At 38.3% G+C, this 15505-nt stretch overlaps 1 protein-coding gene and 1 non-coding gene across 4 annotated transcripts in view; both read right to left on the bottom strand.

The window, feature by feature from the left end:
- Positions 1-15505, bottom strand: part of Vps53 (VPS53 subunit of GARP complex) — a 138160-nt gene that overhangs the window by 79115 nt on the left and 43540 nt on the right. For all 3 annotated transcript variants that reach the window (XM_021728148.3, XM_021728147.3, XM_005327885.4), the window contains 4 exons: positions 7754-7832; positions 4849-4992; positions 4014-4156; positions 1602-1743 (listed from right to left, as the gene is read on the bottom strand). In XM_021728148.3, coding sequence (XP_021583823.1) covers positions 1602-1743; positions 4014-4156; positions 4849-4992; positions 7754-7832 — 508 coding nt within the window. The remainder of the gene's footprint in view (positions 1-1601; positions 1744-4013; positions 4157-4848; positions 4993-7753; positions 7833-15505) is intronic.
- On the bottom strand, positions 9793-9899 carry LOC120884585 (U6 spliceosomal RNA). Its single transcript, XR_005727014.1, has one exon. It is a non-coding gene; the product is annotated as a U6 spliceosomal RNA (small nuclear RNA).

Raw genomic sequence — 15505 nt, 5'->3', positions numbered from 1 at the left:
CTTGAGACAGAACATGGCTGACAATCAGCCAACTGCTACTTTGACAGTGCTATACCTGTGTTATACAAAAAAAGCATTGTCTTTGCAAACTGAAGCAGAGCTCCTGCCGGTTTTTCCTACTCAATTTCTCTGCCTAGTTACCCTGCTCACCAAGCCTTGGCTTGTCTAGAAGAGATCTCCCCTGACATGTTATATACCACTTTTGACCTTTGGGGGATTTCCTTGGATAGGTGAAAACTATAGCATCTCCCAGGAGACTCAAATTTATAGGCTATCCTGGTCATGAAATATCGCAGGGCTATTGTTCCCAGGTGATCCTAGAGCCCCTCTAAATGTAAAACAAAATCACCAGAAGCCTCCAGCCAATGGAGGAGAAGAATAGCACACAACAATGTATTCAAGCATCTTAGTTAGAGCCTATTTCCTGTCCAGTTAACTGAATTACTGGTGCACAGAGCCTATCCTTATGCTCTACCAACTCTGCCCAGAGGCCATGGGAGCTCAGGGGCTTCTAGTGGCCGGTGTTTATACTCAAATGCTTGAACCTCCCTGTCTTCAAGCAGCTCAATGTAGAGCTGAACTCAGCGCTGCCCAAGTCTCTGCTTGAAAACAGTACAGAAGCCTGGCTTGAGTAGGACAGAGAAGGTGGCTAGCACGGGGAAATCAGGCAGGTTCTAAGGCTAACCACATACTTTTCAAGAGAGATGCATGCACTTCCCTAAAGGGTGTTTCTGTTAGCTAATTCCTTCAGTGACTTGAATTTTCTTTGAAAACATTTTCACCTATTTGTGAACTATTTTTTCTCTTGATACTAAAAAATAAGTCAATTTTGAACATAAGTTAGTATGAAAATGAGTATTATATAACTTCTATTTATCAAGTATAGAAAGAATATTTTGCAGTTCCAGTTGTATTTTACTTCAACAAAGTCATAAGTGAGCCCAAGCAGATAGGGCCTTGTGGCCTTGCCTGAAAACCTTGCTGTTGCCACCACCACTCTTCAGTCTGGCGCCCCGAGGACCAGCCTCTGATTCACCTACTCTGAGGTAGGTCTTGCGGGACAAGGAGGGGAGTCCACTGAAGTCCCAGAATCTTAGGGCTAAAAGGCTGAGAGTTGGAGAAGCTAATGGAGGTGAGGGGTGAATGAGTGAACAGGACACTAGCTCCAGCTCCCTACCCTTGCTCTGCCTTTGATCAAAGCAGCTAAGTTTTTATGGTTTTGCATATGAGCCCACTGACCATGGATAAGAGACAAATGAGTATAGCATGTACCTCATACAGTAGATGGAGCAGAGATTGGCTGCAGGTAAATACCCCTAGAACAGTATGGGGTGCACAGTGGATGTTCAAAAAATAGTAGCTATTATTGTGTTTGGATTCCACATCATATATTGTTGGAAGAATGGTTTGAAAATCACTGATCTGGCCCATTTTCCTCATTTAAAAAAATTAAAGCAGACATGATGGTGTGTCTGTAGTCCCAGCTTCTTGGGATACTGAGGTAGAAGGATGGCTTGGGCCCAGGAGCCAAAGGATGAAAGTGAAGCCCAGCCACCCCAGCCACCCATGTTCCAGTCCAGCCTCCCTCAGGAAAGTCTTACCAGGGTTCCATCTGTCAGGGTGCAGCCGGAGAAGCGTTTTGCAAGAAACCCTTCAAAGTTAGTCGTTCTCTGAATAGCAAAAAGAAGTAATTTCACCTCAATTTCCTTAGCTCTGGCACGCATGATTTTGGCAAGTTCTGCCCTTCAAAATGAAGAGATAAGAATGTCAAACAAACTGATCATTCAAGATTGAGGAGGTAAACAGCTTATATTCAGAAAAAATGTATATTATCATGTCAAACTGTGAGGTCTATTATCAACTTAGTCTAATGACTGGGGAACAGATATTCAATAGTCCTTCACATTCCAATATATTTCTTGGATGCCTAAAACTGTGGATAGTACTGGACCCTACATGTATTGTTTTTTCGTATACTTTCATATCTATAGTAAGATTTAATTTATAAATTAGGCAGAGTAAGAGATTAACAACAACTCCTAATAAAACAGAACAATTATAATAATATGCTGTAAGAAAAGTTATTTAAAACTTCTAGATTATTTATTTCCAGAATTTTCCATGGCAAGTAAAACCAAAATTAGGGGTAGACTAGTGTATGGACTCCTAAGAATTGTAAGGTGAAATTATGCACCAGTAAAAAAAGAGAAAACAACAGGGTTATGGATGCTATTTTGTCTACATGGTGACTACTATGTTTAGATCTTTAACCCTCTCAATAACTTGCTAATAATATACATGGTACTTTGGCATTTGGCATTTTACTAAAATGCATATATACATTTAACAACTCATGAATTACTCAATTATAAATCTGTCTTCCAGAGAGCTCAATAATCATCTCTGCACATACAGCAGGGACTCATGAGATACTGGAACACCCATTTGAAAGGTGAACGTATATGCTTTGGTGGTTCCTGCCTGTGAAGCTTATGTGCAACTCACTTGGGCATTCTGTTTTAGAATGTAGGTTATTAGGGAACAGTGACATGAGAGTTCTTAGTAAGTACTAAACTGTCATCCTCTTCCCACACAACTAAATGCCTCTGAGTTTATTTGAGAATGATGTATCTGTAGGACTCGAGCCAAAATTCTAACAAAAAAAGCTTGGCAGAAGCCCTGCCATTAGCTGAGACAACAATAGCAGGTACTAACGCCCACAGAGACTTGTTGGCTTTAGTTCACTTCCAGTCTCATAAGGATTCATCTTTTACAGAATTAGTTTGCAAGTCTGCTGACTGTAGGTGAAAGAGAATTAATAAACAATTTTTCAAGGAATTCACCCTTTCTTTGCTAATTGGGATTTAGGAGGTGACAACCCCAATCAACCCTGAATTAATACTGTATTTCTTTAAATACTATGGTCTGAATCTATGGTAGTAAATGTGTTTCTTAAAACAATAGCCAGACAGAATGAGCAACACTAAAAGTGAACCCTGTTTAAACTATGGCCAATGGATGAGGATGATGTATCAATGTAGGTTCCTACATTGTAACAAACATACTACTTTGGTGGGGGATGTTGATAACAGGCAAAGTTACATGTGCAGAGAGGCAGGGAGTATATGGGAAATCTCTGTACTTATGTGCCCAATTTTGCTGTGACTCTAAAATGGCTCCCAAAATGGTTAAAAAAGCCAATGTGACTTAAAACATTTCCCCCCTATAATGTGTTTAAAGCATCCATTTTGACTGTACTTTCTCTGATTTTAAGAAAAAAGACTACCATAAATTATACTAAGGTCACTGAGTTATGTTTAGATCTGGCTTTTTTCCCCTCTTATTAACCTATAGACAATGTAATTAGTACTGTTAGATGGGAATATATAACTAATAAAACCAGTTACCACCACTGTTGTTGTATATGTACAAAGAATAAGAAAGCTTGGTTCTAGTTTTACATTTGTCATGGACACACTGATCTAACCTTGCTGGGCTCTAATTCTTCAAAATAAAGGTCTTCGTAGTCTGGGCTATACTCATGGGTAATGCAGAGAGAGCTTTAAAATGCTTAGAACACTCAGATGCCAATATTATCAATCACAGACTATAAACATTGTATTAGGGAAATTCATTCAACAAGTATTTCCTGAGTGACTGTCATGTACTTAAAGTGACACTACTTCTGTCTCTATGGAACTATCTAACAAGTCAGAAAATCTACATGATGATGAACATGTTCACTGAAGGCTATTATACATAATACAGAAACAGAGGGAAATGTATAGGTAAACTTAGTTGATGAGTCCAGAGTTGGTAAAAGACAGAAGGTATGCTGTTTGAGGCAAGCACTAGGCAACAGGAAAACTTGCAGCCAAGTTGGGAGCTAAGAGTTGCTATATCTGGTGGAGTCTGGAATTGGTACCCAATCCACAGGACAATATGAAACCAAAGTGGGAAACTGATTTTGAAAATTCAATTAGAAACAGCACCAGTAAAGAGCTGGAATATACCTTGTCACATGGCAGAATTCTACTGCAATCCTCTCAGTCATATACCATTCCCGTGGAAACATTCGGCCATATTTCTCTTCATAGTCCACAAGCTGGCGTTTTACCCAGGCGTATCGTCTATCAATTTTGTCTAGCCAGGCAACCTCATGAAGGGAAGAAACAAAAAACACTCCAGTGCTTAGATGTAGTATTGACAGTTTGAGGGAAAGAAGCAAAAACGTAGAACAAAGAGAATGACAGTCATTCTGTATTCCTCACCATTTGAAAGAATATATGCTACCGTATTTACTTGGTCCAGAGGTTCTTAACCTGGAGTCTGTAATTGGGCTTTATGGTTTTGCAAATTTCCTGAAACTGTACATAAAGTTTTTTTGGGGGGAAAGGATTGGGGCCTCAGGGAGGGTACCAGGGACTGAACTCAGGGGTACTCAACCACCGAGCCACATTCCCCAGCCCTATTTTGTATTTTAGAGACAGGGTGTCACTGAGTTGCTTAGAGCCTTGCTTTTACTGAGGCTGGATTTGAACTCCTGATCCTCCTACCTCAGCCTCCCTAGCCACTGGGAATACAAGCATGCACCACCACCCCTGGTGTACATACAGTTTTATACACTGGTGCACTTTTCTGGGAAGAAGATCTACAGCTTTTATTAATTTATCCAAATGGTTAATGACCTCAAAAATGGTTAAGAACCAATGAACTATAAAGTCAGTCCCTAGGATTCAAGGTTTAACAGGTCATAGTACTAATAAAGTATCAATCAACACACTTGGCTGCATTCATTTTTCAATAAAATTCAAGTGTTAACTTTGACCTCATCTGGTCAATACTTACATCTTGATTTTCTTGAAAAAGTACTAGATACTCTGACAGATGTTGTTTAATAAACTTCTTAATGATTTCTTGCTTGATTTTGGGGTCCAAAATATTAGCAACCAGACATGCATCTCGCAGAACATTACTGGGTCCTCCTGGTCTCTGGCAAAACAAACAACATACAGCAATTCAAATACTAGAAACAATCATTAAATCTCATAGTTTCTGACAGCTGCTACTTCTTGTTTCTCTCTTATTGTTATTACTCCCACTCCCCGGACACTGATTCTTTCTACTGCAGACAGATATTTTTGTTACTTGTTCCTCGATGAAAGAATCATTAAGCTAGTCTTGAAGTAGCCAACATAAAAACTATCCTGTGAATCAGCAATGAGATATTTTGGAAAACAGGGCCAGCAAGGATCATAGAAAATTTTAGTTTCTGAATACTCAAACTGAAAGAACCTAAAAAGTCAGAATGACAGCAGTCTCTGATGTCAGAGACTACTGAAGAGGCCTAAAAGTCATAATGACACCAGTGTCACTCCATATGTGCCACTTTTCCCTGCTTCCAACCTCTGGGATTCTTGTTGAAGTGTCATACTTTTGCCAAGCTGTGTGGTCTCTTTAAAACTTAAAAACAGATTCCAAACCTCCAGACTTATTTCACTGACAGTCTAATATATGCAGCCAAAGGTAAAAATACTGTGATGTAGGTCCTTTGACCTGAAAACAACAGTGGAAGATCGGGAGGCAATAATGATACATTACAATGGAAGGTCTTCGTTATTACCTAAGGCAATTTGGTCTCACCACCTTTTTGTATGGTGAATCATTGAATGAATGTGGTTGACTGTGGACCACAAAGAATATATGAAAACTACTCTTGGCTTGGTTAAACAGCCATGTAGCTCTGAGAAGTTATTTAACCTCATTTGAAAAATAATTGACTTGAATTAGGTGATCAGTAAGGTTCTTTCAGATCATTATCATTTATTTTTGTCAATTCTGTCCATTCTATCCATCTCAACTGAAGTTCAAGTGTTTCAAAGCATCACATAAACTGCCTAAGACCTAAATTGTTAAAATGTGACCTGCTCCATAATTATTGTCTATTATGTGGCCTGTTGAACATACCAACTGCTCTAGCTTCCAGATGAAAGCTAGATAGAGAAGTCAAAAGGGCCAAAACCTATAGGTTCACAGGTTCTAATTTTTTTTCATTTTTCAGAAAAATTGACTAGTTTACTTTGGACAATTTTTTTAACATCTTGATTCCATTTGCGAGAAGAGAAGAATAGCACAAAGCCTTTAAGAAAAGTTGCTGGGCACGGTGGCACAGGCCTGAAATCCCAGTGACTCAGGAGTTTGAGGCAGAAGGATGGCAAGTTCAAGAATAGCCCTGGCAACTTAGCAAGACCCCATCACAAAATAAAAAATTTAAAAGGCTGGGGATGTAGCTCAGTGGTAGAGGGTGCCCCTGGGTTCAATCCCTGTTACCAAAGATAAAAAAGCTGTGTCAAACCCTATTTTAAAAATAGCTTTTAAAAAAAAACAAACGAACAAACAAAAAACTTTTAAGTCACTGAGCCAGAGAAAAGGCAAATTGTTAAAGAAAATAATTTTATTCATTTGCCTGGTATGATCTGGGAAGAAAAAGATATAAAGTAGGTTGTGGTTAACTAATACAGATGGGCTTCTGAAACTTCTGAAATTGGTATGTGGCACCACAGTGCTGGAAAGCAGACTGGCCTAGGAAGTCTAGTGCTCATAATCAGCGACTATCCTTAAAATACTTTTTACCTCTATGACCTCTGTTTCCTTGTGTGGTCAATAGGAATAGTGGTGTTCCAACATTTACTCCCTCCTTGAATTACATCAAGTGACTAAGGAAGATGAGGTTCTCAAAGAAAAGTGCTTTACAAATAAGTATCCAATTGTTAGCAGTTGGTCACAAACTATTAAAATTAGGAGCAGGTTTCCTATAGAAAGCAATTTACCAAAGCAAGGACAGCTACTCCCAGCCTACTTCCTAAATTTCTTTTATGGAGCACAAAGAAAAAATAATTAAGATATTTCCAGTTATTGAATTATAGAGCTGGTCCAGGAAACACTTCTTGGCTCAGTAAGTGGATGTATATCCCCATCTGCACCCACAAAGCACAGCAAGGAATGCTGCTGGCCCATGTGCCCAGTTCATTTCTGCCTTGAACAAATTTTTTCCCCTCAGAATAGCTCAAATAATAGAGAATAAAAGCTTCTGAAGATTCTGCCCTCGCGGACACATGCAAAGCATTAACATGACATCTGCTACAATGTGAAGGATGGAACTAAGCAGTTACTCCAGCACAGTGACAATCAAGTGAGGGAAAGCTTGTACAGGAGAAATGTAACCAATTGTTCACAAGTGAAATCTCATGTGCTTCACAGACACAACACTTACAGCTACACTACCAGCGAGCAATGTTGGGCATTAGTTTCAAAAAACAGGCTTATGATCATCAAAAGTGAGTCTTCTAACTATGTCACTCTGAGAGTTACATAAGCCCCTGGATATTCCTCCCAGTTGTCTTTTTACCAACCTGAAACCAATAAGTTATGTAACAATTCTAAAAAACATCGTAGCTTGAAAATATTCTTTTAAAACACAGCCATGAGAAAAAGGAATTTACAGGCAGACAAGATAGGGTTTGACACACATTAAATTAAACCAAAACATATCCTCACTTTTTGACAACAGAAAGACATATCACTTAGGGATCTTTAAAATCAATGATGGTCTCATTACCTTAAACTTTCCATTAGACAAATTTGCTATTGCCCACAAACACTTTAGAATGATAAATAAATAATTTGTAGTGAGTATAATAGGGGAGGGTGATAACAATATCTAAAGATTGGAGGGAAAAATGCAAAAGAATACCTTGGTACCCTGGGAAGGAAATGCCTCTTCGAAATCTGCCAGGATTTGCTGTCCTAGCTCCGTTTGCGCAGCCTTCACTCTGTGAGGGAGACAGAACGTATCATTGCATGCCATAATCTTCAAATACCAGTATGTAATTATGCACCAGTTCAGGAATCTGAACTGTTGAAATCTTTAGAGATTCTCTAGAGAGGGCTATGTGTCTATATAAGAAAAATCACACATTAGTAACTGGTTTACAACCAGGATCAAGGCACCTGATTTATTCTCAGGATGGATTTTCTATATTCCCAAAGTTCTAGGTTACTCTTCACCTGTCATGAGATAGTATATGTTAATCTCTGCAACATTTCATTTGGTACTTATGCTTCAGAAACATGTAATGTAATAGTACTTGATTCAAACATAAATCCATTTTGCACTACTAGTATAGCTGCTTTCCCACTCCTCTAAAGTAAAAAGAAAAAGCCAAGTGATCAAATGTACTCAACAAGAGTTAAGACTAATGAATGGAGATTTATATTCAGGGACAGTGAACTGCAAGGAAAACCAGTTAGAAAGGGGCAGCTGGAACTTGACAGTGGTTTGCATGTATAACAGAAGCTCAAGAGAAACTTGTCAATTTGAATAAAGAGGAGAAAGGAGAACAGGGAGGATGAGACAGGAATTGTGCATCAGCATGCCTGCAATTGACCTGTCCTCCAGGATGCCCTCTTGCTGTCTGATGCTGGTGAGGCCTGCTTGCCCCAGCCAGCCCCCACAGCTTGAGTGGAGCAAAGCTCTGAAGCCACTATTGCACTGCCCCTAGCCTGAGGCAAATTCTTTATCTTTGCTAAAAGCACCATAAAATAGCATGTTTCCTTTCTTGGTCTCCACCCTGTTACTTCTGGATTAACTTTATGAAGTTTCTAGAAATAGTGAGCAACTCAAAACCACAACTTCTTTGGCCACTAAGGAGTACTTATTTATTTTTTATTTTTCAAATGAGGGGCTAGGCATGACCCAAGACAGTCTGCTTTTTCTGTGGCAGAGTTATAATTATACCTATTCCAAATACTTTCCAGGGTTTTTCCCCTATCTTCAAAACTTTTCAAACCACTTGTATAGGCAGGTTTTCAGCCTTTTAAGTCAGTTTTCAAGTGGGCCACAAATGACCCAGATGGAACAGCCCTCCAGATTAGTCAGGGCTGCCCACCTAGATGGGGCCCAACAGATGATGGGAAACAGCTCTTGAGTGTGAACTATGATAGGAGAGAAAAGAATGTGCTTTCATAAAACTGTATCACACAGCATCTTGTGACTGCCTCAGAATGACCCAGCAGATGGCCTCCTATGGTGCCAGGTCACAAGAGACTGAGCTTCCAAAAGCTCAGGCCCCTCTGTTCCTACCCTCTTCTTGGAAGTATACAGAGAGCACCCAGTTCTTTCCTAAGCCATGGGGACATTCCCATAGGGGAAGTCCTACCTTGGCCAAATGTACTCATGGCTGTATTCTCAGGGTTACTGACCTCTTCAATGATACTGAATGACACAGCTCTGACTCTATCATCCCCATCACTCCCAACCTCCATGTTCTTGCTGAACTTGACCCTGAGGTGGCTGAAAAGATAGAATCTATGATGGGACTAGGCCCTGCTGGAGCACAGAAGAGAAGGAACCACTAGACTTTGATTTGTAATGATCTCTAATCCTTGTTCAAAGTTACCTCTTCAGACAAGTTAGACTTGGATATACATGAGCCACATGTAATCATAAGTCACTTCTTCTACATAAGCCACAATTAAGAACAGTTGTGATATAAGAGGGTGGAGACCTGTATGAGATGATTTTCAATGTCCTCTCCAGTACTGATTATTCTACGATACCTCTCTGATAGTTATACCTAGCAATGGCATTCATCTTTACAGATGGCTACAAGTTGGATGTATATATTTTTTATTGTTGTTATGGTGGTGGTGCTGGGGATCAAACCCAAGGCTTTGTGCATGTGAGGCAAACATTCTACCAACTGAGCCATATCCCCAGCCCTATAACTTTTTTTTAGTATGTAACGCTACAGGAATTTGTGTGTTGTCCTTGTGCAGGGGCCATGCTAATCTTCTCTGTATCATGATTTTAGTATATGTAGTGCTGCTGAAGTGAACACTGGATATATAATTAATGCTGAGCAAAAGAAAAAGTTTTTGCCTAGAAGTGTTACCATCAATAGTTTTTTTTTGTTTTGTTTTGTTTTGTTTTATACTGGGGACTGAACTCAGAGGCACTCAATCACTGAGCCACAGTTTTTTATTTTATTTAGAGACAGGGTCTCACTGAGATGCTTAGCTCCTCGGTTTTGCTGAGGCTGGCTTTGAACTCAGGATCCTCTTGCCTCAACCTCCCGAGCCGCTGTGATTACAGGCATGTGCCACGTGCCCAGCTTCAATAGTTTTTGAAGTGTCTACCAGTGACTCATATGAAAGAACAAATATTCTCTTGTAGACATTACTGATGGTACCTATAAACCCAAACAATGATCTCAAGCATTTTCATGGTGACATGTGAATTGTAGTCTTTATAATCAATTGCCTAGGGAAGATCCTAGAAATAAGTCAACAGACACATTACTTTTATTCACTCCTTTAGATTCATTCCTCTTCTAACAATGAAAAGCAAATTCTTACTATAAAAAGATGGATCAATGGAGACTCATCAGCAGAGCAAATATCTGAGTTGAACTACCAAGATTTCCTAGTCATTGTTAGGAAAGTTAGCTTATAACTAATAGAGACTAGGATAAACAGACATTCCTTCTGTCATCCAAATAAGCTCAGCTTGTTATGCTGTGGTAACACTAAGTTGATTACTTGTCAAAAATGAAAGATTCACTGAACTACCCGGAAAGAAAAATCAACCAGTGGCTTTCAGCATCCAACATGTCATGTGATATGGGTATTGTTCAAATGTGCCCTCTCTTAAATGTCTGGTTAATTTTTCATAATGAGTGGTGGCAGAGGGACAACAAATTATTATGATAATTATTTAGACACTTGTAGATGAAGTAACCTTGACCTTCTTGTTATCTTGTGAGTGACAGTTCCAAAGAAAATACCTTCAACAGTTCCCAAAATAATGGAGTAACCTCCTGAATACAGCTGTGCTGAACAGAAAGATTAATTCTATTTGCTCTTTCCAGTAAGAACTAGAAAGAATCTCAACCTGGGGTTGTGGTTGTAGCTCAGTGGTACAGCACTTGCCTACCATGACTGAGGCACTGGGTTAGATTCTCAGCACCACATAAAAATAAATAAATAAATAAATAAATAAATGTGTTTTTTTAATTAAAAAAAAAAAAGAAAAAAAACACACCAGAATCTCAATCTAAGTCACAGAGTGACTGATTGAGTGGGATACTTTTGGGATCATCAAGGGCAATCCACATGGTTTGAAACTGAGAAACAGCCCAGAAAGAACTTGTCAAACAGTTAGTCAGGCCTGTTCATTCCTTGGTTTAGTTCTTTTTTTTCTACACCATGTGACCTCCCAACCTGCCAAACTTCTCTCACATGTAGGAGGTTAGAAATAGCTCTGAAAAATACATTTTAGTTTGGTTTCAAGGTTTTGAAGAGAATGCAAGAATCTTCCATTTTTTTGGGGGGGGTGGGGGAGAATACTGACTAGAAACATTTGCTTTCATGGATATGCCTAAGCCAGGAAGATTTGAAATGTAAAGATATTAAGGACAAAAAAATCTTTCCTTCAATGCTACATTAAATATTTAAGCATTTGCCAGAAGGGTAGTTGGAACAAATAGCAAATCAAAGCCCATGAACTTCATATTTCAAACCTACAGGCAAAGACTTTAGAACACATTCTTTTATGTGATTTCTATGATTTATAGACAGCAAGATATTAGATTAGAGAAACTGAAGCAATGCATAGGGCGTAACTCTCCTGCTGTCACCCCTCCCTCCGAACAAACAGCTATTTCTATCATTTCCAGATGGTTCTATGATCACTATGTAAACATAAGGGAGGAAAATTCACCAGAAATAATGCTAAAAATAAGAAGTCTGGACTTTCCTCCAATTTTAGTTGAGCACTGAAAACAAGAAGCTTTCTCATCTTCCGTTCGTGTGTGTGTGTGTGTGTGTGTGTGTGTGTGTGTTGCTGGGGATGGAACTCAGGGCCTTGTACATGCTAGGCAAACACTTCACCACTGAGCAATACCCCAGCCCATCCTGTGTTCCTTTTTAGTGCTACTTAACAGCACATACTCTATTAATTTACATAAAATTATTTCGAACAGAGGATGTGAAAAAAATTAAAGGAAACATAGGCCCTCCTGTGTTGCAGCAATCCTACATGATAATGAATGTGGACTAAAAGATATTGATAGAATGTTGAATTTTCTTTTTTTAAAGGAATGTCTAGAAACATAAAAATTTTATGTTTCTAGCCCCATTCTAACAGTGATCATATGGTTCCTTTAAATTTAAAACTATATCTTTGAAAAATGTTAAAAAGCAAAGAACACACCAAAAACTTAGGCAGCACATGTAAAAAAGCCAAATGGAACTACATTCAACTTAAAATCTTCTGCACAGCAAACGAAATATGAACTATATATCCTATAAAGGGTTAATAGTCAAAACATAAAGGAGCTTATAAACTCAATAGCAAAAAATCAAATAACCTAAATAAATTTTGGGAAAAGGACCCCCAAAAGACATTTTTCCAAAGGATACATACAAAAGACCAACAGGTATGTGAAAAAATGGTCAACATCACTTAATCATCAGGGAAATACAAATCAAAATCCCAGTGAGATATCATCTCATAGGCAATGGGATGACTATTATCAAAAGGACAAAACATTAAGGCCAGGATATGGGGCAGACAACACTTGGTAGATGCAAATTGGTATAGCCCAAAGGAAAATAAAAATTGAGGTTCCTCAAAAAATTAAAAATAAAACTACCATATGACCCAGTAATCCTCTTCTGTGTGTATAACCCCCCCAAAATAAAAGCAACACCTCATACTACAGTTATCTATCCTCTTATGTACGTAGCAGTACTATTCACAATAGTCAAGTGAAAAGTCAACCTAAGTGTCCACTGTTAGGTGAATGGGGTAAAAAAACTGTGGTGTGGGGCTGGGGATGTGGCTCATATGTGCCTAGTAAGTGTGAGGCCCCGAGTTCAAGCCCCAGCACTGCCAAAAAAAACATAACACAACACAACTGTGGTGTATTCTACTGTATAATGAAATAGTATTCAGCTTTTTAAAAGAAGATCCTACCATTTTCAACAACATAGATAAAACTGGAGGGCATTATGTTAAGTGAAATTAGTCAGACACAGAAAGAAAAATACTGCATGATCTCTCCTATGTGTGGAATCTTTAGTCAAACACAGTTTTCTGTATCTGTGGGTTCTGCATCAGTGTATTCAAACAACTGCAGATCAAAAATATTGCAGGAAAAAAAGTGTTTGATGGGGCTAATGATAGTACAGTGTGTACATTCACAGGTGCTGTGGGTTAAGTCTCCAGCACCACACACAAAATTAAATAAAAATAAAAGTGTCCAAACTAAATATGAGTACCTTTTGTAGTCATTATTCCCTAAAAGATACAGTGTAATAACTATTTACATAGAATTTACAATGTATTACATATTATAAGAAATCTAGAGATGATTTAAAGGAAAGGTTTTTTTTTTGTTTTTGTTTTTGGTACCAGGGATTAAACTCAGGGGCACTTGACCACTGAGCCACATCCCCAGCCCCATTTTATATTTTATTTAGAGACAGGGTCTCACTGAGTTGCTTAGCACCTTGCCATTGCTGAACTTGTGATCCTCCTGCCTCAGCCTCCTGAGTCACTGGGATTACAGGCATGCTCCACTATGCCCAGCTTAAAGTACAATTTGAATAACTCTGATTTGTTTCCCTGAGACCAGAAGTGTTTCAGATTTCAGAGTTTTTCAGATTTTGAAATATCTGTATAGACTTTTTTTTGAGTATCATGTTAGCATTCAAAAAGTTTCAGATTTCAAAGCATTTCTGATTTCAAAGTTTTTGGTTAGGGATGCTCAATCTGTGTAGGGCTAAATTATGAGTAAACAACATGCCATTTTTATCCAAGGGCATTCTAGTACATGGATACACTAATATCTCCTAGATATTTTTAGATAGGCTCTCAATTCTTTGAGGAACATACCCACAAATGAATTTGCTGGATAGCATGGTAATTCTAATTTTAATATATTTTTTTCCCTCTAGTATGAGGGATTGAATTCAGGGTCTTGCTAGGAAAGTGTTCTAACAATGAGCTACATCCCTAGCCCTTCTTATTATTTTATTTTGAAAAAGAGTCTTATTAAATTGCCCAGGCTGTCTTTTAAATTTTTGATCCTTTTGCCTCATCCTCCTGAGTAGCTGGAATTACAAATGTGCATCATTGCATCTTTTAAGAAACTGCCTTACTATACCATTTTACATTCCCACCAACAGTGCACAAGAGTTTCCAGTTTCTCCACATCCTTGCCAACACTCATTATTTCCTGTGTTGGGTTTTATGATACTGGGGATTGAACCCAGGGGTGCATAACCACTGAGCCACATCCCCAGCCTATATATTATATATATAAAATTAGAGACAGGGTCTTGTGAGTTGCTAAGTGCCTTGATAAGTTGCTGAGGCTAGCTTTGAACTTTTGGTCCTCCTGCCTCAGCCTCCCAAGCTCCTGGAATTATAGGTGTGCTTCACCACACCCAACTTTTTTTTTTTATTATTATTTTTTTATTTAGTTGTGGTTAGACACAGTACCTTTATTTTACCTATTTATTTTCATGTGGTGCTGAGGATTGAACCAGTGCTCAGTGCCTAGCACGTGCTAGGCAAGTGTTCTACTGCTGAGCCACAATCCCAGCCCTGGGATTTTTTTTTAATAGTGGCCTTCTAATGGGTATTAGGCGGTATCTCACTATTGTGAGATTTGATTGGATTTCTCTAATGATTAGAGATTCTGAACTAATTATCTCATGTGCTTTTGGCCATTTGTATATCTTCTTTAGAGACATGTCTATTCTAGTCTTTTACTTATTTTTTAATCAGGCTGTTTTTGTGTTGTTGAGTTTTAAGAGTTTTGTATATATTCTAGAGCTCTGTCTGATAATAGGATTGGTAAATACTTTCTCCTGTTCTGTGGGTTGCTTTTTTCACTCTTTTGATAGTGCTTTAGATGGACAGAATTTTAAAATTTTTCATGAAATCCATTTTATTTACTTTTTCTTTTGCTGCCTATGTCTTTTGTGTCATTATCTAAGAAATCATTACCAAATCCAATATTGTGAAGATTTGCTCTATATTTTGTTCTGAGAATTTTATAATTTCATGTCTTACATTTAAATCATAGATATATTTTGAATGAATTTTTATATATGGTGCCAGCTTATGATCCAACTTTAATCTCTGGTATGTTGATATCCAGCTTCCCCTGCACTATTGAAAACACTGCTTTTTCTTCATTGAATGGTCTTGACAACCTTATTGAATATCTATGCTGCTATACATGTCGGTTCTGTCATATTCCTTCCATACAACCAACTACCAGCTCACTCCTAAACACACCTTCTTCCAAGGTTCTTATCTTTTCCAGGCTATGCCATTCTCCTAATCTCTACCTCTTGTATATATAATCCATCAGACTTTATAAAACATAAATGAGACCATGTCCCTTTCTGCTTAAAAAAGTTTTTACTATCC

Source organism: Ictidomys tridecemlineatus, chromosome 3 (genome assembly GCF_052094955.1).
Source record: "Ictidomys tridecemlineatus isolate mIctTri1 chromosome 3, mIctTri1.hap1, whole genome shotgun sequence".
Lineage (NCBI taxonomy): Eukaryota > Metazoa > Chordata > Mammalia > Rodentia > Sciuridae > Ictidomys > Ictidomys tridecemlineatus.
This window is presented reverse-complemented; position numbering and strand designations above follow the sequence as displayed.